General features: G+C 40.5%; 2 protein-coding genes across 3 annotated transcripts; one reads left to right on the top strand and one right to left on the bottom strand.

The window, feature by feature from the left end:
• Nucleotides 1–30: 30 nt before the first annotated feature.
• zfyve9b (zinc finger, FYVE domain containing 9b) lies at nt 31–9,183 on the top strand. The gene is made up of 16 exons (XM_039606637.1): nt 31–148; nt 1,541–2,250; nt 2,386–2,485; nt 2,578–2,780; nt 2,905–3,016; nt 4,354–4,476; nt 4,700–4,855; nt 4,967–5,191; nt 5,270–5,352; nt 5,494–5,598; nt 5,680–5,830; nt 6,513–6,593; nt 6,833–6,995; nt 7,257–7,362; nt 7,447–7,626; nt 8,434–9,183. The coding sequence occupies exons 1-16, from the start codon at nt 85–87 to the stop codon at nt 8,593–8,595; spliced, it is 2,724 nt and encodes a 907-aa protein (XP_039462571.1). The 5' UTR covers nt 31–84; the 3' UTR covers nt 8,596–9,183.
• A 630-nt stretch (nt 9,184–9,813) lies between these two features.
• elovl1b (ELOVL fatty acid elongase 1b) lies at nt 9,814–22,943 on the bottom strand. Of its 2 annotated transcripts, none has more exons than XM_031756527.2 (8): nt 22,795–22,943; nt 12,130–12,230; nt 11,816–12,006; nt 11,539–11,619; nt 11,376–11,432; nt 11,177–11,282; nt 10,819–10,955; nt 9,814–10,727 (listed from the first exon to the last, which is right to left on the bottom strand). In XM_031756527.2, the coding sequence occupies exons 2-8, from the start codon at nt 12,197–12,199 to the stop codon at nt 10,332–10,334; spliced, it is 1,038 nt and encodes a 345-aa protein (XP_031612387.1). In that variant the 5' UTR covers nt 12,200–12,230; nt 22,795–22,943; the 3' UTR covers nt 9,814–10,331. The 2 variants fall into 2 exon arrangements, with proteins under 2 accessions (XP_031612387.1, XP_031612388.1); XM_031756528.2 differs by lacking the exon at nt 22,795–22,943 and adding an exon at nt 15,082–15,279.
• Between the last annotated feature and the right edge of the window lie 2,306 nt (nt 22,944–25,249).

Below are 25,249 nucleotides of genomic sequence, written 5' to 3'. Positions count from 1 at the left end.
GCGAAATCATCCCATCTTTCGCTTGTGAGCAAGGCACTGCTGCTTGAATCCATTTTCCTCTGCGCTCAGATGTAACAGGATAAAATGCTGAAGTTCTTCACAGCGCGGGACGATGAGAATGAAAGCCTTTTGGGAGCAATAACTGAGGGTAAGACGTTTGATTGCTCTGAAAATGCCGGGGTGGGAATGCCTTTACTCCCATTCATTGCTTGTGCGCGCGCTTGCGTGTGTGTGTGTGTGTGTGCCACTGAAAAAAAAAACGCTGATATAACACTTGGCTGCGCGCATAGACCGCATCATCTGAAAGCGCGTGCGCGTATGTGTGCGTGTTGCGCACTTTCGCGTGAACACGGGCTGCTTACATACATACTCCACTGGAGCCTCAGTCAGCGTCACCTCAGTAAAGTGTCCCGGCTGCTCTGGTGTACCGGGGTGCGGGGTGAATGTCGCATTGCCTCCGGCCTCTGTGCCTGCGAGCACATTAAACATTTGCACGTGTGTTCAATGCGTCACTGTCCCGGGAAGTGAGCGCTCAGTGAGCCGGATCGGTGCAGGCAGGCACGCCGCTGTTTCGGGAAGTCTTCACTTTATTGCCTACGGTAGAAATGACGCCACCAGCTTTTTATTTTTTCTTCATGTTTTTTTAAGGATGGGTTTCTGTTGTAAATGAGCTGCAGTGCAGTTTAATGTGTACAATTAATCAGTAGTACCCAAGGTTTTGACTAGACTTTCAATCGAATACTCAAATACATGACGATCTGCATTTAAACCTATAAGAGCCTTATCCCCTTAAACCGGCCTATCATTCAGGAAACGCTGGTAGCTCAATGAAACATCAGTTGTGCATACATTAACTCCCTTTGCGCTGCCGGCTGCTAATGTGCTGGGAAGGGCACTGAATCAGTAATTGGCTGTAATTACGGGAGGTATTCTCAATGTAGAGTCCAATGCAGACACGTTGAATGGAGTGATTGCAGAATCAAGCGGCTTACTTGCATATATTTATTCTGAAACATGCAATAAACACAGTACTCTCATTTGAAACATCTTTTATTTGTTCATTACACATATTTAACATCCGCCTCTGTGTGTGTATTTGTGTGTGTGTAACAATATGGCTCAATATAAGGAAGCAGCAAAGGTTTTGATCAGTTACATCAGTCATATCTGGGCATCTTTACCACATAAGCACGTGTGAGGTGCTGAACAGACACGTTTAAACACAAAATTACTGCTCAACTTTTTGTTCTCTAGGGAACCAGCTGCTATGTGGTATCATTAATCTCTTGTACAACTACCACTGGCTATTTTGATCATCAGATACACCTCTCAAGGGCAACCACAGTAATGCTGCCTTTAATGAGGACTGAAATCTATAAGATGTCTATTTAATAGACACTTCATGTGAACAGCTTTTTCACCTTAATGAGCAGGCAGGGGATGCATCATTGTATATGCTAGTGTGTGTATGTTTGACAGATAGAGAGATGGAGATGTTGACTTTCTCTTCTTGCTGGTGATGTCATTATCATCGAAACAGATGAAGGGGACAGTGCGTCTCTTCAGGACACCAAGCACCACTGGCTGAACAGACCCTGTCTGCTGGTGCTCAAAGATGGAGATGTGTCAAAACCTGCACTGGACTGTAGAGAAATCAGACAGCAATCTCCATCTAAAGCCACGTCGGATGCAACGCTCAGAAGCAAATCTGGACCATGTGAGCAGAAACCTATTGAACATCCCACTGAATCTGCTTCCCAAGTGGAGAATGGCAGCTGCACTGTGACTTCCATCTCCACATGGGGTGAAAAGGAGTCCCCCGGCCCTCTAGTGTTGAGCCCAGCAGAGGCTGCGTGGGCAGAGGAGGAGGAAGAGAAGAACCAGAAGTCCCCGGTTCTCCCATCAAAGGAAGACTCGGTGATTGAGGAGAAGGAGCGGGAGGAAAGTGGGCTGGAGCAGCAGGATGATTCTTGCAGCTTGGAGGGACCATCTCGAGGAGATCAGACAAACACCAATAAGGCTGGTGCAGGCTGCGGGGAGGAAGCGATGGGTGAGTGCGCTGCTTCTCCTGTGGATATCGATAACATGTCTGAGACAAGTCCTGTTGGCATTCTGTCCAAGGATCGAGTCACTGTCCTTGGTGAGGTGGCCCCTGTGTGGGTCCCCGATGCCGAAGCGCAGGTCTGCATGAAGTGTGGTATCAAGTTTACATTCACCAAGAGGAGGCACCACTGCCGTGCCTGTGGGAAGGTAAAAAAGGATTTAAAAGTTCATTTTCTGTGTAATTAAATCTGAATTGAAATAAAATTAGCAACTTGATAGTTTATAAGTGAAGTGTATGTGTGTGTCTCTGTCCATGTGTGGTGTGTGTGCATGTGTCGTCAGGTTTTTTGTGCACTTTGCTCCAGTTTGAAGTTCAAACTTACACACCTGGATGGGAAGGAGGGACGAGTATGCATCTCCTGTCATTCAGCACTCATTAAAAGTGAGCACAATTTTTTTAAATTTGTTTTTTAGGTATTGCTGTAGTTGTATTTTTCAAATCATGCAGAAATCATTCTTGTATCTTCTCTTCAGGGATGTCTCCAAAAGGAAAAAGAAAGGTGTGGTTTGCAGACGAAATCCTCATCAATAAGCATTCAGAGTCTGCCCCGACCACACCCATCAGGGGGCCCGCGTTCTCACCGCTGATGAGTCGAGTGCTGGGCGGGCCTGTTAAAAGTCCTGTGGGTTCACCCCAGATCAGGAGAACTTTGAGGCCACATGGAACAATGATTGGTGTACGTTCACCCAAAATGTGCCACTAAAACTCGACTACAGGGAAAATGTTGTTGTTGTTCTGTGATTTAGAGGAAAATGAGTGATGTATGTAGTCTCACTCCTCTGCCCCCCCCCCAACTCCAGGAGGCCTGTGGTCCCTACGGCTGGGGAACCACAGCTTTAGTGAGCAGCTCTGCTAACCTCATTCCCTTGGATGGCTTGCCACCCATACTCACCTCCACAGGAGTCAAAGGAGGTAGGGCTAGCTCGAATTTAGAGTTTAAAAGTGAAAGGTAAACTTATTGTGTTTCCTCCTCAGATCCAGATACTTCTTGTTTTTCATTTAATTCCCCCCTTTTGTTAATGCTTTCATGTCTTGCATAGTGCACGGTGCAAATATTGATGGCGGGTCACAAAGAAATAGGAGTTCTATGCAAATTCGGCAGCCCATGGCAAAGGGAAAAAAATGGTCTCTGATTTTAAGCAGTTAATAGTTTAGCGATGAAGAGCAGATGGAGTAAAGTGAAAGCAGCAATTACAGATTCACACTGAATAAATTAGTGGTTCCTCAATTTTTTTTCTGCTAACCCTCCTTTGCCCATAACATTCCTCGTAGTTAATACAGAAAAACAACTTCAGCGTGCAAAAAAGGAAATGAGGAACAAGTGACTCTGTAAAGTGTCCATCTTGTTCCGCTACATGCTGTCAGAAGCTGCTATTTACTGACAAGAAAAACACAGTGATGTCTCTTCATAGCCCACTATGGTGAAGCCAAGATTTGCCTCGACATGTTTTTCTAGGCTTTGATATTTGGATGGTTAGTGTAGTTTTATTTTCAACCTTATTTAAGCATTAACCAACAATACCTTTCACAAACCTGTCCATGGATTGCTTTCAGGACAAATGTTGTAATTAAAATTTAGTTCACTGCCCCTCCCCTTTTATAACTCTTATCCCAAACAAGTGGAGCCAGTCCCACTTGTTTGGGAACCACTGACCAGAAATTAGCACCTTTGTTTTGGTTTAAGCACTAACCAGAAGGGACAACTACAGCAAGTATTACATATCTGCATGATTTCCACCCATTAATCTAAAGAGCCAGTTCATAATTTCACAATGCCAAATATGCATGATGAATCTGTATATGCCTTTATGTTACCAACAACTTGAGCCACATTTTACTACTTTGCTGTAAATAATTCCAAATATTTTTTTCATGCTCACTCAGCTGCTCTAGCTTGTGCACATGCTCCGATACTTCTTTGCTGTTCTTTGTGATTGCATTGTTTAAGAGAACCCGGCAATCCTTCCACATGTGTGGTCCATATTTATGTGTTGGGTGTTCTGACTTACTACACTCGAGTGCTGCTACTTTAATTTATTACGTGGACACTGTAATGCCTGGTTAAACAGGGCAGTCCCAAGGCATTAATAAAACTGATCTGTTATTAATAACAGCTACCTGCTACTTGTCATCTTATTTAGAGCCACACTCTAATATTAATCTTTAATCTAACACTGGGCTGTTTTTTGTGGTGAGTAAGAGTAGATTAGAAAAAAAACGTTAAAAGATGTTCTAATCTACCCCCCCAGACTACACTGTGGAGGAGCAGCCCTCCGAGATGCTCCTTATTCAGGAGTTGGAGAGCGGCAGACCCAGGCCTCTGGTGTTTGTTCTCAATGCTAACCTGCTCGCTATGGTGAAGTTGGTCAACTGTATGTATCTTTTACTGTGCATTATGAACTGCATACAGAACTTAATGTACACATTTAAAATTGAGCAGTGATAAGAATGACATCACTATGCAGAAAATATTTTGATCATTTTTTTAGATTTTAAATATAATTTCTGAGTATATATTTCTACCTCTTACATCTTGCATTTGTTGTTTAAAATGTCCATATGTGACTGCCAGCTTGTGCTTGATTTGCCTGATAGACGTTAACAGGAAGTGCTGGTGTGTGACAACAAAGGGAATGCATGCTGTAGGGCAGGTGGAGCTGGTGGTGCTGCTGCAGTGCCTACCTGAAGAAAAAAGCTTCCCCAAAGACATTTTTAGGCACTTCATTCAGCTGTACCGAGACACCTTCACAGGTCAGAGACATTACAAGCCCATGTACAGAATATTATCAGTCTCTACTTAATGACTGTAGTATTTTTCCCTCTTATAATTACACACGTTTCATTATCTTTATGTTTCTGTAGGGAAGGTTGTGAAACACCTGTCACTCTCCCTGTTTGGCAGCAGCTTCTTTGGCAGTCAGGATCACGCAGGCTTCCTGTACGTTCGCTCCACTCTCCAGTCCCTTCAAGGTCTACCTCTGCCAAACCAGCCCTACCTCTTTGGCCTGCTGGTCCACAGAGCAGAGGTGGCCTGGGCCAAAGCCTTTCCCTTACGCCTCATGCTGCGACTGGGGGCTGAGTACAGATGTAAGCCAGGCAACTATGTAAGCTCTCTGAGTTACAGTGTTTCTTCCCCAGTTACCCACTTTCTGTCTCTTGTTCCAGTTTACCCATGCCCTCTGTACAGTGTACGCTTTAGGAAGCCCTTGTTTGGTGATATAGGTCACACAATAATGCGACTGTTAGTGGTGAGTATGGCATTTTGTAACATTTTTTTTGTGTCGTTGCAAAACCACCCTTCCTGTCAGCAGTGGAAGTTTGGTGTCACAACTTTTATTAAACATGGTGTAACAGGCACTGGGTCTTTTTACCATTCTGCTGTGTTTCAGGACTTTAGGAATTACCGTTACAGCCTACCAATGGTATCGGGGCTCACTGTGGACTTAGAAGCTCATAGGACTTGCATAAAAATACCGACCACTGGGTATAATGAGGTAACACTAAGCCTCACAGAGTTAACGCTCTTACATATAGATTCTTTCTCCATCTCTTACCCGTGTTATCTCCCATGTTAGCTAATGAAGGCTGTGAATAAGTCCAATGAGCATGTGCTGGCAATAGGGGCATGCTTCAATGAGACTGCAGACTCCCACCTCATCTGTGTCCAAGCAGATGATGGCCAGTATCAGACCCAAGCCATCAGCATCCACAATCAACCACGTAAAGGTAACAACACAGGACTCAGGTTGTTCCCAGCAAGGGATACAAGAACCCCCAGGGGTTACTGTTGGGGTAGGAAGGGACACATGGAAAGTTTTGCTCAGCTAATATGAAAATCTGAAATTACTTTATTTAAGCTGAACAAATGAGGCTAAAACAGCAGCTAAGAAAGGCTAATACTTCTCCAGTTTTGTTAAACGATGAGGATCTAATAAATCAGCTAAAAGATATGCATAAGCTTGAAACAGCTAAACATGATCGATAAATGATCAATGAAATCTAATCGCTAACAGTAAATCTTTAGCTGAATATACTCCAGAGAACGCTGAAAGCAAAGAATAGATTTAACACATTTCAAATTTAGAAGGCATTCAAGTCAAATTGCTGCACAAACTGAATGGATTCTGCACAACAAAAACATTGTGCAAACCCACTGAATATTATTACAGTGCATCTAAACATATGTAGCTCATGGAACTGCATCTAAAACAACACTGAGTTTGAACTTAAGTGCAGCGGAGCAAAAGTAGGAGAAAATTAGAAAATGAAAGAACAACAGTGGTTCGAGTTGTTAATCGCAGCCAGTTTCAGTTATGTGACTGTAGGTGGCAGTGCATGCACTTGTAGTTTTTGCCTTGTCACTGTAAAGACTGATTAAAATGACATTCCTTCCTCCCTTCCCTCCTAGTTACTGGATCATGCTTTATTATATTCAGTAGTGCACTGAAAGCATCAGCAGGATACCTGGCCAAATCCAGCATTGTAGAAGGTAGGATATCCTCTGACCAGAGAAGCCAGGTTAACCATTACTTTTTCCTCACCTCTGAGGATATTCATCATTTACATTTTAAGTAGAGCGTCCCTGCTTAAACTGGCTTATTCAGAATTTGTTGATCTTTGTATGTGTGTGTCTGTGTACATTTTAAAAGACTGTTTGTCTAGGCGTGCGTCTCCCCATTGGTGTGTGTTTGTGTGTGTTTCTCCTGTATCGCTGTCCCCTCTTCACAGATGGGCTAATGGTGCAGATCACCGTGGAAACCATGGCGGAGCTCCGTCGATCACTACGGGAGATGAAAGACCACACCGTCACCTGTGGACGGCTGGACCAATCAGAGAGCCAGGAGCTTGTTTGTGTACAGTGGGTGGAGGAGAAATGCACTGTGAATAAGGGGTGAGTGTGTCCAACTGTTTGAAGTGCAGGAAGGCTTTTGTGCTCAGTCCAGTAGAACAATATAACACCCATTTAAAAGGTAGCTGTGAAAAACTAACGGTGGGCCATTAGTTGAATAGAATTTGGAACAAAGAGCTGCAAAAAAGCGTGTAAGAGTCCTGTGTAAACAGGAGGGCTGGTGTTTAAATCTATACACATCCTTTTCAGTCTGTTTTAAACTGTATGTACATGTAACCACCTATCAATGTTTGTGTTCTCCAGCATCATCAGCCCCATCGATGGGAAATCAATGGAGTCTATCAGCAGTACCAAGATGTTCCAGAAGTCAGAATACAAAGAAAATGGAAAGATCATCCGCTGGACAGAAGTATATATAATGATCTGCTAAAAATGTCAGCATGTCCATGTGTACAGCCACCCCTCTTTACATTTGCATGTATATTTTGTGCAGGTGTTTTTCCTGCAGACAGGTGATAATCCCAAAGGAGCAGTGACTGACTCTGCTGAACACAACCGGCTAACGGAGAGAATCGCCCGGGCATTTTGCTTGGCACTGTGTCCACACCTTAAACTGCTGAAAGAGGACGGCATGGCCAAACTGGGACTGCGTGTCACTTTTGACTCCCAAGAGGTCTGGAAAGAATTTGGCTTCTTGTAGCCAGAGAGATGTTTAACTAACTAATGTGTAACCTATTTCTGCCAATTTATCTAGTTAAACTGGCCTTGTTAGCATCAGACCTGAGCCATGTAAGGTGGTTACATCAACAATAATCAAAAATAAAATATAAAAAATAGTCAGGGTTCTTTATGGTAAAAATCTAGCACTGCACTAGTAATTTAAATGGAGAGCAGAGTGCATTTTTAACTATTTAAAATTGGTTCACTGGTCGAGACAAATTAAAAAAAAAATTTAAGTGACAGAAAAATAAGAAAAAAAAGACACTAATGCAAAAATGTTTTTAGCTAAATTGAATGTGTATTGGAGCAGGCCAGCGATTTATAGTAGCAAAACCTTCCATTCATAAGAACATGAACAGCAATGACTGAACCAGATCGCATACAGTATGTGGTGATTAAGACGGATTTACCCAAGCTTGCATATCATAGGCTGTACGTGTATGCAGACTGTGGCCTATAGACAGATTATCTCAGATAATCTGTGAATTAATGTGTTACTTAATGTGCTACACCCACTTCTGCAAGTAACACAAGCTTTGTTGTGAAATAAAACCGCTTGTGTTACTTCAGAATATGAACTCTGACTACAGCAACACGTCGTTCTCTTGTGGAAAAAAAAAAAGGAACACCTAGCCTAGAATTGCATTTCATTAGTAAAGAAACCTTTGAACAAAGTTTAGAAAACCATTGTGGCTTTAAAAAACAAAAAACAAAAACGAAAACAAAAAAAACCTAATAAGTGGCTTATTTGTTATTTCAGGCTGGATTTGTGGCAGGGAGCAATGGGCAGCCTCTCCCAGCTCAGTACCTCAATGCGCTGAATAGCGTGCTGATTCCCGTCATCCACAGCAGGGGGCGCAAGAGGGACGGCGAGCCCATAGTGATGGAGCTCATTTTTTACATCCTTGAGAACATCACTTAGAGAACTCAGACTTTCCACTAATTCATCTTCTTAACCCTGACCACTGCTTCATCTCCAGCACTTCTCACCAGTTTCAGGGCAATAAAAGCATTCCAAAGGCAAAGCGGATCATATCCAAGGTCTGCATCCATCTCATCCAAGAGATCTGACTCTTTGTGGTTTTCTGATCTCACTCGGCCCAGCCACAATCAATCAGGCTACGCATGAAACCTACGATGGACCATTAGATAAGGGTGCAGCTCTCGCACTGTAGTAGCAATTTCATGGCTTGAAATCATTAATGTCACAATGTTTAATACATATTTTACAGTCAAGAATACCTTTAAAGTGATAGCTCACAACCTTAAAGCTAAGAGAATGACTTGAAGTTATGCATCAAATCCAAATAGCAGCTTCATGCACACTGAATGAATGCCTGGAGAATGTTTTAATATTGGATGAATTTTAACTGACTGCTCATGAAATGTAATGTTAGCTTGGAATTAAACTTGCAACAGTGACCGAGTTCTTGCCTATTGCCCAAGCACCCTGAGCGGTTTTACTGAAATATTGCCATTTTTCAGCAAGGAATTCAGAAAGGAAGGTTATGCTTTTTACCATTTACCCCCCCAAACTCATTCCTAGAGAGTTTTTGACTTTTGCTCCTTTAAGGCCTAGAAACATGTACTTGTGACCTTCTTAGGTTGCTTTTGGAAAATGACAGTTTTAAATAACCATCAAAAGGCGTTATATTGCAACTATAAATGATTTAGATCTTCCACAACTTATATTTAAAAAAATAAATAAATAAATGAATAGTTCTGACTTGTTATCCAATTTATAACAATTCTAAAGTTCATTTATAGCTGCCTAAGCAGATAAGGGAAGAAAATTCTGCAGTGTAATTTAATGATTTTAATGTCATTTTATATTTTGGATAGGCAGATAATTCATCCTGTTTGACTAACACAGGCAAAGTAAACCTTTTTACAATCACCCCATTCCTGACCCCGATGAACTGATTTGAGCGGGAATTGTTCGAGTGGTTCCGGTCTGCGGGATGCCATTTCTGCCTTGTGCCATGAAGAATAATAGAGCCCTTGTTGACCTCCTACTTGCTGCACATATTTGGGATGGCAGAGACAAGAAGCACATGCAGTTAATGCAAATACTTTTGCTGCAACAGCAAGATGTTGGAGCCCAAAGATCTGCTAAGTGAAATCAAGTTACAGTCAATGCTGATCATTTAAAATTGAATTTATTTGCATATTAATTAAATATAAAGTAACAAATTTTAGAAAGTCTAAAGCATACCAATACAATTAGTTTCTTTTTTTTTGTTTGTAAAACTATTTACAAAATGCATCTTCAAGTTTGATAGAAACTGTACAGTCATCTGTCCACAGTGTGTCAGGAGGACATGAGGGTCAGATAAGAAGTGAAGACAAGTGTGGTGAAAGGCCACCAGAGTGATACTGAACTAGGAGGTCGTTTGCAACATCAGTGAAGACAACATGGGTCAAAACATCTTCTCTTCATACATTGTGTTCCATAGATGGTTCCCCAATGCAAAGAAACTAACAAACCAAACAACCAAATTTGGGACCCCACCTGTGGAAGTCACTGACCGCATCATTCTCCCACATTTTACATAGAAAACTAAAAACAGAAAAAGAAAGGAACAAATTATTTGGAATCGGTAGTAGTTTTATCAGGTTCACAGGGCCATACATCTTGGGCTTTTCCTTCCAGACTTCCTAGGCCTTCTTCATCTTGCCCATGTAGGAGCTGCCATTCTCGTGGTGGACAGAGCCATTGGTGGTGCCGTTTTTGGTAACCCCGTTTTGGATGCCGTTGGTAACCCCGTGTGATACACCATTGGTAGAACCGTTTTTCACACCGTTGCTGGTGCCATTCTCATAGTATTTGCCATTTTCATGGTGTTTGCCATTTGTGTGCACAGCTGTGCTGTTCTGACACTGTTTCGGCAGACGCTTGCCCTTAATGTAAGCCTGGAACCAGAAGTTGGAGAACAGAACAAAGAAGAAGGTACCATACATCCAGATGAGGTGGAGGATCACAGGGAACTGGTAATCACAGCTGTTCATGAAGTAATACTGGGTAGCATGGAGAGATACCAGCACAAACTGGATCTATTGAGAAGAAAAATGAGACATTAGCCAAACACACAATAAAAATGTGCTCTACTAGTAACACCGCTGAGTCAGTATAGGCTATACGTACCAACTGAATTGCAGTCATGTACTTCTTCCACCACAAAAACTTCTGGAAGCGAGGTCCAGCAGCAGAAAGGCCATAGTAGAAATACATGACAACATGGACGGAAGAGTTTACCATGGCATGGAAAGATCCCATTCCACCTGAAGTGATAACCACAAACATTACACCGAATTCCCTTGGTTAATCATTTTCATATCGATAGTCAGGTCATCTGCACAAAGCTCCTTGAAAGGCTTTAAAAAGACCATCTTATCTTCAAGATTGGTATGCAGGATGAGGTAACTACATAACACTTCCGCAATGCTCCCCCTCCCCCTCCCTTCTCCATTAACAACTTAAGGTTTTGTTAATATGTACTTACCTGGAGCATACCCAACTCCCCACCACCAGGTCCAGGGCATGAAGGAATGGTGGAAGATGTGTAGGAAGGTAATCTGGCCGTGCTTTTTCCTCAACACAAAGAAGACCTAACAGAGGGGATTCTGGTCAGAACACCGTTTACTAAAACTGAACATTGAGGCACATTTTATAAACCATGGCATCAGAGTAGGTGAACTTACTGTGTCCATCAGCTCAATAATCTTTGAGAACCAGAAGAGCCACGCCACTTGGACCATCTGACAATGAGAGACTTTTTAGTTTGTGACTCACTGGAAGGAAAGTTAGTTTTTATATTCATTTTCTTTAATAATAGTAATTGTTATAGGAGTTAGGGCGACTTACTCTTAGTGCTTGAGGACTGTTAGAGGTATCAATTGCATCACATCTCCAAGTATATGTTGTGACCCACCCAGACATCATAAACTGCAAATAAAAACACAAGTTTATCAGGACTTTATCTTTGCTGAGGGCACTGATCCTTACAGATGCAGGTTCAACCAAATAAATATATCCAACAATATCCATTGAGGAAAGCAGTCTTGAATAAATGATGAAATGCTAACAACGTGCATTAACTTCATTCTTTTAATATTTTAAATGCTAGATAACAGATTCTTACTTCATATACGATGAATATTGACAAGGCCACAAGAAAGAAGTTGTAAACTATCATAGGCTCCTTGAGCTGGAAAGGTTTGCGATTGGCCATTATGCGAGGTCCGAGGTACAGTACAAAGAACAGGTAGCCCAGCAGTATTGTCGTCATGGGTATGGGATTCTGCATCAAAGGATAATCTCTGATCCGTGGATCTAGAGGGGAAATATATTTAGACAAATAAACACGAGTCCGTATTTTCTCAGTGTTTAAAAAAAATAAATAATAATAATAATAATAATAATAATAAATAATAATAACAATAACAACAACCCTACCAAGTCCCGACAGAAGGAAATCATAGATATCCTTGGCATGTGAGCCCATCTCCTGAATCTCCTGAAGCATATTGGCTCTTGTATTGTTATGACCCAATTATCTGCAAACAAATACACAAAAAGCTCATTGTTAGTTTCAGCTCAAAGGAAAACACTGCAACAATCCTTCCAGAGCTCCATGAGAATATCCCAAGGGCTGAAATTTGACTCAAAGCAAAACAGTATTTGTTTTAAACTGTGTCAAAAACAGGCTTTTAAGGTCAAACCTGTCATGCCTGGATCGTTTTTCCTGTTCAAAACAGAACCCTGAACAGATAAAATTTTTAAACAGTTACATTTCTAGAGAAATTAAAACATGCAAAATAATACAACCCCCCCATCATGTCTTGCCGGCGTCCTCAGGGAGGCGCATTCTTACATTTCCTGATTCAGCAGGTCTGAAACGCAATTACTGGAGCAGAGTAGCTCATCCCTCACCAAACAAACACTCCCAACAGAAATTCCCAAGATGCTTTGCCCTGGTTCGAACCACTCATCAGACATGGCCTGATATCTGAGAGGAGGTGCTACAAGGAACTGAGGGCATCCCTCATCCCACACTGAGGCTGGCTGTTTGTGTGCAACAGTCAGGCCACGAGTTAAGGCACAATACTGCCTCCACCAATAAACCCAGCAGTTTAAAAAAAAAAAAAGTTCCTGGTCACTGAACCCTTTAAACTGACAACTGCTCCTTCGAGTGACACGGCAGTTTTACAGAGACCACTACAAGCAGTCGGCACACAGAAATACTGCTCTTCTTTCGAAACTGGACGTTTTCTGTTGTTTAAAGCTGATTTCAAATGTAAACTACAAAACATATTTATACGCAGGGTGCGGTCAGTGCATGCCACACTGGACCCAGAGGATCCATTGTTTGATATGAGTCTACAATGCTCTTTCACTGCCAAAGAGTACAGCCCTCCTGAAGTCAATATAATTAAAAGCTAATAATTTAAGCCTGTGGAATGAAGGTCAGGTGACCCCGAGCTCACACGGGTGTCTAGAGGGGCAAGGAAAAAGAAAAGGACGTGTGGATTCAGGTTATGCATTTTGTGAACAATGAGCTAGATCGATTTCACAAGCAGGAAATCCATTTTTTTTAAAAGAAAAGTTAGAAATCAGATTGGGGAATTTGTGCAAAAGTCACTTTCTCTGTTTAAACACACCCCTCCCCCCAAATGGGATTTCAGTCAGAAACCAAGTCGCAGTGAAAACAGAAGAGAAAGTGACTTTTGCACAATCCAAAAGTCAAATGCATTTTGAAACAGTTTGTGATAAACTTTACTTTTAATATCGCTTGAAATATTAAAAGTTAATTTTTTGAGCATCACAGGATTAGTGTCTCGTGTCAAACTCATCCTCATTCCTCGTCCCTTCGTACACACTACATTCAAGAAATTGTTAACCTAAGCACTGTGTCAACACCACTGTTTTTATAGTCGTCTTTCTTGTTAAGCTTCCAAATTTACTGCAGCATTCTAGACCGCTTCTTGTGATAGCGACATCGCTTCCTTCCGATGACATTGTGAAACCAAAGAGCTGTTTATTTGTGACATGAAAATTCCTGCATCGAGTATGACAATCAGTGTATTTCAGACGCCTCTTACACAAAGTGTTTTTTTGAATTGACGGATGAGGCATTTGGTCAGGCACCTTACATTTCAACAAGAGTATCACCATGTCTGTTGTGTAGAGTCTTGTTCTGAGGGAAAATGCTGAAAAGTTAAATTGATCATATTCTGGTATAGCAAGTGATAATGATTTTCATAAAAAAAAAACAAACACAAAACACTAATACAGCATCACCACTGTTAAAAAGTGCAGGTTTAAGGAAATCCCACCACAATAAGATGAAAGTAATCCAAAAACATCCCATTTTCAAATATGAACAGGCAACATGTGACTCCCTAGAATAGATACTTAGAATAAATCTGACTGTACAAGTCAGAAGGATAGTCTTGTGATCGTGACAAAACAACCAAGAATGAACATTTGTGTTCAGAGAACAGGATGAAAGTAGAAGGTCGAGTCCCAGCTCCCCTTCCCCATTTCTCCATTAGACAAACTAGAATTATTACCACCAATAATGTTTGTCTAACAGCAGTCAGTTTGCCTCACCTGGATAATAAAGTATAATTTATTGCATCCAGTTATCAATTAACCGACACATGACGCCACCCAACTGTCCACCAGTTAAACATAAGCATCACCACAGGATTTGGACTAGCAGTATACTGAAGCCCGACCAATCACCATTTTCATTGCTTATCAGTAATTCCACAGGTCAACACCAACTTCCTCTTATAGTTGAGAGGGGTCCAGAAAAAAAAATAAAAAAAAATAGTTAGATTCCAATGATGCAATGCAAGCTGGCATGTGGCCATTGAAGGCCCTTTCTACTTTGAATAAAAGTAAAAAGTCATTAAAAGCTTTTTAGAATTCCAATTTACACTTCTGAGTGAAGTCCTAAAAGACCAGTCCCACTACAACCACCTATTCATTACTAAATGACCTTGACTTAAATGGTGTGGCTGGATCGCAGCAGAGATACAGTGAAAAAGGAGGGGAAACATTTTCTTAAGAGAGCCATGTCAATGAATCATAGGGATGGAAAAAAGGGAGCTCACGAGTTAAGAGTTAATGATGAACAAACTGGAGCAGCAGAGATGGGGAAAAAAAAAAAAAAAAAAAAAAAAAAAAAATCAGGAGATGGGGGAGGGGGAGCAAACCAGGAACCCATTTGTTAAACATACAGTCAATTATCTTATAACAACAGTGACAAAAAGCAGCCTGACCGAAAGGAACCGAAACCTTTGAGTAAAGAAGCTTAAAACAACCTTGAACTGCTGGAAGTGTTGACAAACTCCACACACACAAGTTATTTCACCTTTGACGCAACATTGAGCAACTTACCCTTGTTGAGACAAAAACTTTCCACTCAAAAAGCACAAAAGCCGAAGTGGACTCCTCTTGCACAGCACGATAAAGCCCAAGTCTAAACTACAAGGACAGACAGCAGCAGCAGCAGCAGCAGCAGCGAGAAGGCAGCAGAGAAGTGACAGAAAGAGATGGGGTTGAGAAAGTAAACTGACAAAGTGTGACTGGTACAGCAGTCTTCCAAAACTCCACCCTCCCTGACTCATACAGTGGATGAATAACTAGTTCACACAAGGAGAGGGAGGGAAAGAGGCTGAGCCTGAAAGAGAGCGAGTGGGGAAGAGAGTGACTGCTCTGTAACAGAGCGGCTGGGGGGGGGGGGGAGAGAGAGAGAGAGAAAGAGAGAGAGAGAGCGATTACCCCCATTTAAATCCCACACTAACTTCATGTATGCATTCTGAGACCGCCCCCAGGTTTCACCAAGCTGCTGTCAAAACCCACCCACCCACTCGCCTGCCCCCTCCTTACTTTGCTCTCCTTGTCACACCCTTCACTCACTTGAAACACCAGAAACCCTACTCTGGAGTCACCCTGTACGGCTTCTCTCAGGGGTGGGCTGATAATATTATTCACAGGGAGCGGGCGAGAAATCAGTAGAGACTCTGTTATCATGAAGGGAGCCATTGTTACGCCTTTACTGGTCCTCGGCCCGGCCAACACCCATAAAGCAAAACTAGCTTCCATTTCTTCTCCTGCACTACTGGACAATCCACGGCATGACTAAAATGCCTCAATAAGGCATACTAGCCTCCTCCTATAGTTTGTGTTTGGCCTGTATTGTCCAACTGGAAATAGTTCAGCTTCATTAGGTATTCATCAAATTTACACATGCAAGTCCAGTTTAAAAAGGAAAAACCCAAGAAGCTTTCCTGGTAGGCTCATGGAAAAAGAGGGAAAAAAAAAAAAAAAAAAAAAAAAGTGTTGGAAAAATTTGAACTACAAGGCAAGATAAGAGAGCTATAAAGATGATGTTTGCTCAGGGTTGGATAGGAAAGCAAAAGGCAGATGAAATTAATTGCCGCAATGGGAAGAAGTGACTCATATGGCAATACTTAAAATTCTTTAGTGTTGTGAAAGGAGGTTTCGCTCTCCAATAGGAAACTTCTTATTCTGATCCCACTGCCACACCCAGCCATGCTTAAGGAGAAACAAAAAATTTGCAGTATGACTTACACCACCTGCTTTTGCACATAACTTTGGCATCCAAGGAGTTTTTGGCCTTTCCCAAAGACCAAGACTGATTGATTCTCTTTTTTTTTTTTTTTTTTAAAGTGCAAGTATTATAAATGTAATTTAATCTTATTACATGGATAAAGAAAATGAAAGGAAAACACATCTAACATCCATTAAGATAAGAGACACTCATTTGTCCCTTAAAGGCCCATCTAGAGCTTCCAGGAAAAACCTGGTTATGGATCATTTCAGCCTTGGCAACACAGATTTTGTACATGCTAAAGTTTAATAGGACAGAAACACTGGGATTTAATAAACATATTAGTTATATGTAACAAAAAGTGGGTTTGAGTTTTTTTCTTTAATGTGTTGTGGTCAAAACTACAAGCAAAAAAAAAAAGTTGTTTCTAAAATTCCACACATTTATTATCAGTCTACTAGACAGCTTTGTACAGATTGGCAACACACACACACACACACACACACACACACCCCTTTGTTTAAAGAGGCCGATAAGTAAAGGACACACAGAAACAAGAGCCCATAACATGCCTAAAGTACTGATAAAAATACTGGCTTTGACAGATATTAGTTGAACTTGGCCATTCAGCTCAAGCCAGCTGCAAGCATGACACAAATGAGCTTATAATGGAAAAGGCCCTCTTTAGTGAGACAGTATCCCACTGAGCCAGTTTTGCCTGTTGTTCTGGCCCTGGGGGCAACACAGGGGAGTGAAGGTAGCACTCCAATGCATTTCAGCCCTTCCTCCAAATACCAAAACACACCTGACAACAAAAACGAGATCAGCTGCAGTTTGAGGTGCTGACAAAGCCCTTTCAGATATGATAGTCATGCTCCTCAGTGAAACCAGCAACCCTTTTTGTTCCCATTGAACAAAATACAGAACATGACAGAAGTGGAAGTGCCATAAATGGTGGTTTACACGAGTAGCTACTTTACTCCCATACTGATAAACTTGACACTGAGAACAGATTTGATGTTTATCTCACTTCCACTCAGACCATTATCTGCATATGACTGACAGATAAATATTCAGTGTGTTTTGGTTTGATTCTAAGGGAAAGTAAAAGCAACATCTTGATAAAACCTGTATTTTTATTTTTTAAATCAAAAGTTGCTTAAAAGATGTCATGCTTCAGATGTCAAACTGCGTGAAAACCTTCCAAGTAAAAGCATGTACATGCTTTCAGAGACATACGCTGGTAATATTCCACACATCATACGTTGTGTTAACTTCATACACACACACACACACACACACACACACACACACACACACACACACACACACACACACACACACACACACACACACACACACACACACACACACACACACACACACACACACACACACACACACACACACACACACACACACACACACACACACACACACACACACACACACACACACACACACACACACACACACACACACACACACACACACACACACACACACACAGAGTTTAATTCTGAGCTATTGGTAAATATAAACTGTATAATCTCAATAGATTGAGATGTAAAGAGCACATGCACAGTGAGCAAACTGTGTGCTGCAAATGCTTTATAGCCGTAAGCACAAGTCTCCCAGAATTTCCACTAGAATGTCACAAAGTGGTGTGGCAAATCAGGCTCTCCCGCCAGGGTAAAAATAACTGGTCAAATTACATAAAGCAAAAACCATTACTTCCATTACTCTATAGAGTGTATGAACTTCATCTCTAAAGGCATACTACTGGCAATTTTTAGACAATGAATTGTTTCACGCAAACTGCATTCCTGAGAGTCTGCAGTCTCGCCCCAGGTAGAAAGTCCTAAAGGCAGAACATCAAAAACCTGACAGCACACTGACTGGTTACATAAAGTCAGCTAAATAAACTAACCTCACGCGGCAAAACGCCGGCACACATTCCAGTCAAGCCAGCTGGATGACAGACTCCAGAGAAAACAAAAAAGGTATTAGTAGTATGTTCATGTCCTCAGGGACTGAACTGTCACCTGGGACCCCAATCTTCAGACCAACTGCATTTTATACAACTTTGTCTGAAGTTGATAACTATAATCTCGGCTGTACAAGCGGAGTTCATTCAACACTTGTCAGTAGGATTCAACCGAACCCCAACTTGCTTTGCAGCTTCGTCATCCTGACACACAGTGAAAACATACCTTTCGGACAGATGTGTGCTCTCACATACTTGCAAAAAAACAAGACTAGCCACGTGAGGACTACTTAAACTACTATTGCATAATAAGGACTGAAATTTCAATTTGATTTAGCATCTTGGAAATCAAATGATGATTGTGCTGAACCGTTTAGGGGCTCACACGGAGCGTGGCTGAGAAAGTGTGAATGTGAAAGCATGTATCTGGATGAACACCTGAGTGCACGTGTCAAATTTAAAACACATGTTCGTCGTAGTGTATATTACATAACAGTAACGCTATTGAAAGAATGCTCAACAATTATGTAAATATTTAGGTTTTTTTCCATGCATGCTCAAGTTAAACATTTTGTTTTTATTTTCCTAAGATGTGGTCTAAGAATTTTACTCTTATATAAGCCTAATATAAAAAAAATAAAATGAAAATACTCCCCCACCCTCTGAAGATTCAATCTATAGAGCAAGGCATCTTTAAGAAACAAACCTCAGCATTTGCTCTACAGGCTTTGATTGCTGGCAAAAATACACAGACTGGTGACATAATACGAGTTACATAATCTGGTTTTATTCTGGATTAAATATCCTTTGTCAGGAACTTGTGTGGTATTGGAACAGTGACTAGTCAAAACCCTCAGATTTGAATGCACATTAGCATATTATCAAGCAGCCATAGCAGACTTTACATATGATAAGACTGAAAACTAGTCACTTGGTGAGACTATAGCACATGTTTTAAAAATGCAAAACAAACAACCAAATGCGTAAGTTGTAGTAACAACTACTCCCCGGTACAGGAATGTTGCTGAACTTGTCTCGGGACTGGCATGTTCACGCCACCTCCCCTCAATTGTATTTGGGTGTGTATGCTGTGGGGGGTGAGGGGTAGAGGGGGCTGCATCTCCCCTACCTGCTGGTTGGACGATCAACACTGCTTCCATTCTCTTAAAGCACCTCCCTCCTTCCTTCTGTCAGAGTACAGGTCTCAGATTTCTGAAACTTTCCACAGCCGATAGTCCACTGCACCTCTATGAACCCACCTGACTTCATAGTGAGTGCGTGTGTGTGTGTGTGTGTGTGTGTGTGTGTGTGTAACCAAACCAAAAAGAAAAAACAAAAAAAAACCCAAAAAACAAAACCCACTGCACTTCAGCAGGTGCAGGAAGCATGAAGTGAATTTGCATGGTGCCATAATCTAATCTGTGGTCATGCATAAAGGAATTATTCGAAAAAAAAAAAAATCTTTAAAAACATAAACAAGCAAAGCTGGAGGATGCATATGACTATGCATAAGAGTTTTATTTTCTTAGGACTGAGACTTTAAACCAGACATCAGAGTCATTAATAATATGAAAAGTTGGGCGTTTCCTCATTCAGCTATTATAACACAGGAACTTGACTCTTCCGATTAGTAATACGCCATCTAAACCATTTAAGAGACAAAGCCAAACATGAGCACACTAATGTCTGCAATAATCCCTCATTAAAAACAGAAGTGAACATGCAAGTCAGTTTACAGCACCTAAAAAGTCAGACTTGATATTGAAACATATGTTGAGATTAGGCAAGACTTTAACATGACTGGAATGAGACATTGTGTCTGTCTGGATACCTGTGGAACTGCTATAACAAGAACCTAGGCTTGGTGCATCTAAATGCCTACTACACAAAAAAAAACAAAAAAAACAAACAAAAAAAAAAACTTAAGGGCAACCCCCCCGCCCCCAAAAAAGGGTTTAAGCATTACAAATCAGTCTGTCAGTTTTTAATTTACAGTATTTTTATCATTTGACCTTTGGCACACATTTCCATAAAATGATGCAAGCGAATGGAAAATTGACTTCCATTTAGCCGCCCTAACCAAACATGCTGGTCAAAACACAGAACCAGTCATAGCATACTGAAGGACATAAAACCAGTACTTAAACTGACTTTACTTCCTCTCCTTGGAATTGAAGAATTTAAATTATAATTCAAATATTGGATGCTTATACAGACTGAAGTGCATATCAAACATTGAGCTTTAATTACTTCTAGTCCAACTATATCAACTGTTTAGATCTGTTCACTTAAAAGGCCTCAAACTGAAACCCATACTGTCTACTGCTGCCGTTCATGTGGATTATGGCCCCACCCCAAACAAAAGAAATAACAGTTAATTGACAACTTCACACTTCTTCCCCTAGACAAAGTTCCCTGTCAACATGTGACCACTTAAGTGACATTCAGACATTTGGCCAAATGAAATGCTGAATGTCAGGTACAGTAGCTTCTCCACCCTAATGGAGAAACATGAAATGAGCCTTCTAAAATAATTGTTTATAGACATCAGAGTTCAAATTTACTGCAAGTTCCTTGAACGCGCAACTTACTCCCATTTGGAGTATTTTCCAAGGAAGTTGTTTTAGAACAAGTCGGTCCATAAACAGAGATTATGAAGGCATTTGTCTAAATAAGTAGGACTTCAGAGAGTTTCTGGAAAACATTTAAAGAGCCAATAGAAGCGTTAAGTTAACTGACAGCAGTCAGATCTGCCAAGTTCACACACTGAGTTAAAAAAAAAAAAAAAAAAAATCATGTCAGGGCAGATCACTAAAATGTCAGTGAACTAACCCACAGTTGGGGAAACAGGATTTTAAGGTTGCTTCCCCATTTAGAAAAAAAAAAAAAAAAAGAAAAGAAAAGAGAACACAGGTTTGAACATGAGGTGAAGTAAAATGACACATCACCCCACTACACGCTCACTGATAAACAGACGTGAAGTGTGGTTGCACCACCAACACACTCAGCACTGCTGGATAGAAGCATTGTCAGAAAAACACTGTTTAAAAATACCCAGTGTCATTTCTACTGATTGAAGATTATATTTTAAACTACCCAAGGCCATCGGAGAAGGTGTTGACATTTGAAGGTGAAGTGATAAGAGTGTGATGCCGAACTGTTAACAGCCACATCACTGCTGTAGTGTTTACATTGCCATCAGAGATACGGCTGGGCTGGTTGACCTTGAGGTCTTTTGTCTAAGTCACACAATTGTTTGTTGACATTGTAAACATTTGTCGTAACTTTCAGTTAGTAGCCCATAATCTATCTTGGCACACAATTTGGAAACCATCAAAGGCTACTTTCACAGGGACATACATAGGTTTGGGGGGGGTATTTAAACACTTTCATGAACTAATCAAAACTGTACAAAGCTTAAATTGTTTAACTAAACTAGCTCTTGCATCAGTGTAATCTCTCCAGCTAAACAGTGGAAAATTGTGGCAATTCAAATAATGCAGAGGCTGCAGAGACTGTGGGCAATCAAATGCATACCAATGCCATTACATATCTTTGACGAAGACAAATGCATGGCATCCCTTTCTCATATAGTCAGACTTTCCATACATTAAATGCACTTATTATTGTGTAATGTTAACATCCATAAGTTACACCACTTAAAAATACATCCACACTCTTTCTCAATCACATGTTACATAACAGATGTGATGTTTGATGTAGTTCTCCGCCTCGCCACTATAAGAGATCACACATCATTTAGTGTTTTGGCTTTTTTGGAGAATCTAAATTTTGCTAGTGGTGTGAAAGTTGTTTTTGGTTGTTGTCGTTTTGCCCCTTCATATATGCAACAACTTGACTTTGTAACCAGTTTCACCTGACAGATTAGTTAAAGGCGAGTATGTTTCTGAGCTGGAGAAAGCTGAGTGTGCGCTTTTGCGTCGCTCTGGCTTAGCGTTAACCGTTAGAAACCGTTGTGACATTTGACCAGCAGGTAAACTACATTTCACTTCTCGCGGAAACACATTTGGAGCTTGCAGTGCGCACATTAATATGCTGTCTTTATTGTCTCCCTTTAGATGCACGACAGCTACAAAATGGCAATTGACAGCAAACCCCTTCAAAGTGCAGAACAACAATAGGTTTCCCACTGTGGGGAAGGGTGTTCCCCTTTGTCCGGAGCACAGGTGCACAGGCGATACCATGACCAGCTCAAACATTTAGTCCAGTCAACACCGGATATCTGGTTAGGGGTAACGCCTAACTTTGACGGTTTTTGTTTTTTCTTAAAAAAAGAAAAAAGATTATATACACTAAAATTCTAGTTTTTTAAACTTTACTGTAGGCGTAAGAAAAGAAAGAGCCTTTAAAGACAAACAACAAATGAAAGCCTTGAATTTGACATTGTTTAAATTGACATCTAGCCCCCACCCCCGCCCCCACCTCCCTGAGGGAGAAAAAAAAAACTGCAGCACCTTAAAGTAACTCACTAAGTCAACATTTAACTCACTGTTAAACAGTTTGACAACAATGTCCAAAAGCTACTCACTTTTACTGAAGTAAACCTGTGGAGTCTGTCGAATGAATGCTGGAGATAAGACGCAAAGCGTGGCTGTAGTTAGCTGTGCTTCCTCTTCCTCTCGGCTTAAATCTTCCTCCTGACCCAACCCTTTGATGGAGGCGGAAAAAGGTGGAGTCATCTTTACACTGGCGTGAGTCGGTCGCTTAATATGGACGTAATCATCTTAGTGTATCAAATGTCATTTCGTCTCCATTCCGCGGTCAGTCACAGATGTTTCATTGTAACAGTTTGTAATGTAAATTCTGTACAGTTTAGAGCTCATTTTTTGCTCTTTGTAACTACTACTGGTTACAACTGTAAAAAAAACGACTGACACACAGAAATGACTCAGTGTGGTTCCTTTCATATGTGAATAAAAGTATGTAGAGTAAGTTGCCATATCTTTAGAGAAAAACTAAAATTACAATATGCTACCCAAATGATCACACCAAAAGCAGTTCGTGCGTATGTAATAATTACACATATATAGTAGGCCTGAAACACAGTTCACCAACCCGACTGTGCCTTTTATTGCTTTAACAGTGTTTACTTTTTTCCAAGTGTACTGCAGGATATAACATGTGGCATAACACGCTGGTGTTCCTATTCAACAAAACATGATGGACAGAAGCGATAAAAGTCGGCTTGTCTGTCAAACAAGTAGAAGCAACGTGTTTTACATAAACACACGTGGTGCATTCCTAAGGCCAGACGTGTCAGTTTATGTAACACATTTCGATTTTTAATTTTTTTTATTTGTTTTTTTTTTTTTTTTTAGTTGAGCTGGTTCTATTTGCCCAAAGCAGTCACACACTCCTGGCCTTTCAAAGTGAAAACAGTAGATGCATTCAAATCTCCTGGGCAGCAGAGTCCTGGTGGTGAGATTTAACTATAATGACCATTGTGGAAGATCTGTAGGCTTCCAGCCAAGCCATGACACCACATATCAGACATGTGCTCTACTTGTGGTGTAATGAATAACCTGCAAATCACCTGTAGTAGGCTCAACACCTTGCCTAGAGCTGTAGTCACGAACTGATGACCTTTGTTCTTAGTGGGGTCCATACAAGCCAACATTACATCATCATATAAAACATCATAAAGCAAATTATGTAATGAATTCCAAGAGTGAAGAAATTGAGCAAAGCTTAAAAAAATATTATAAATAAACAACAATAAAATTAATGTTATGGTCAAAACCATAACTATAACATTTATGTGTGCATGTTTGTTAATTTAGGATTGTTTAATTTTTTTTTTAACTCATCCTTTATTTAATCGGAAAGTCACTTGAGATTAAAATCTCTTTTTCAAGGTGAATGTGGCCAAGAAGGGACACCATTACAAAACAGTCAGCAGGTGGAAACATAGAAATACAGTATAAGAGACATAAACATAAACAGAGTTTATACAGTTCTGAAGGATTTGAAAAGGTCTTCTCGACCCTGCGGGTTAGTAATCCAAAACAGTGAAAATTCATGTTTGACCATGTTTGAGAATAATATTGTAAATGTATGACGTCTGCTTGAATGTACAGTTTAATTTGAAACAATACTTTTCGCTTTTGAGCTCCAGAACAACAGAGTACTTCATGCCAACATGAGTGAAATTCCATGATGAAAGCAATTAACCAGATGACACTGTGTACAAATACTGCTGTTAAAACTGGATTAATATTAACCACAAACTCAGAGCATGTAGGTTTATCTAGCAATAGTTCAAGATACATCACACCAACAGCTGTACTAAACTGTAACTCTACAAAATCGTGTGTTTTATACATTTAAGGCATTTATTTTTGCTTTAATTTTTTTAAAGGTTAAATGTGAAAAAATTGTTCTTTTTTTTTTTTTTTTTTTAAAGAAAATCTACCTGCTACATTCAAGGAGTGGAAAAGTATATGGTGCTCAAGGTGGTGTGTTTTTAAGAGAATAATAGCAGAGCATTACACTAAGTGATGGTATGAGGTAGGTGAGGAAATGCCCGACTGGTTCAACTTCCTCATCTGTCACATATCTGGATGATGACAGTCACTCTGACATGGAAAACTAGAGCAAAGGGCCAGGAATAATCATAAATGCACACCTGCTTGATTCATCCATTCTTTTCTGTGTATGTCACGGAAAAAATATGAATAACATTGTAAACAATCATTACATCGGAATCTACTTCAACTTAAGGGAAGGAAATACATTTCAGAGTTTGAATTATTTCTCTTTAACATTCTGCTTTATTATTTATTTATATTGATGAATATACTTTTTGAATAACCCAGATAAACGAGTTGTTCGAATGCTTTTGGTCATTTGACACACAATGATCAGCTGAATAAATAAACTATAATAATGTAAATGTAATAAGCATACACTGATAATTCAAATGTGCCAGAAAGTTGCTGATTCTTTAATACATGGACATTTCTTTTCACAATATTGGAAACAAT

The sequence above is a fragment of the Oreochromis aureus genome, linkage group 23 (assembly GCF_013358895.1).
Source record: "Oreochromis aureus strain Israel breed Guangdong linkage group 23, ZZ_aureus, whole genome shotgun sequence".
NCBI lineage: Eukaryota > Metazoa > Chordata > Actinopteri > Cichliformes > Cichlidae > Oreochromis > Oreochromis aureus.
The sequence above is the reverse complement of the archived record's forward strand: the minus strand, read 5'-3'. Positions and strand labels throughout refer to the sequence as shown.

Bases quoted from the DNA above. Each gene is read 5' to 3' on its own strand.
- zfyve9b (XM_039606637.1), top strand. From the start codon at position 85: ATGCTGAAGTTCTTCACAGCGCGGGACGATGAGAATGAAAGCCTTTTG. The intron at 2,486-2,577 runs GTGAGCACAATT...TCTTCTCTTCAG, and splicing joins TCATTCAGCACTCATTAAAA to GGATGTCTCCAAAAGGAAAA. The intron at 5,192-5,269 runs GTAAGCCAGGCA...CTCTTGTTCCAG, and splicing joins ACTGGGGGCTGAGTACAGAT to TTTACCCATGCCCTCTGTAC.
- elovl1b (XM_031756527.2), bottom strand. From the start codon at position 12,199: ATGCTTCAGGAGATTCAGGAGATGGGCTCACATGCCAAGGATATCTAT. The intron at 12,007-12,129 runs GTAGGGTTGTTG...TTTCCCCTCTAG, and splicing joins TTTCCTTCTGTCGGGACTTG to ATCCACGGATCAGAGATTAT. The intron at 10,728-10,818 runs GTACGTATAGCC...TCTTCTCAATAG, and splicing joins ACATGACTGCAATTCAGTTG to ATCCAGTTTGTGCTGGTATC.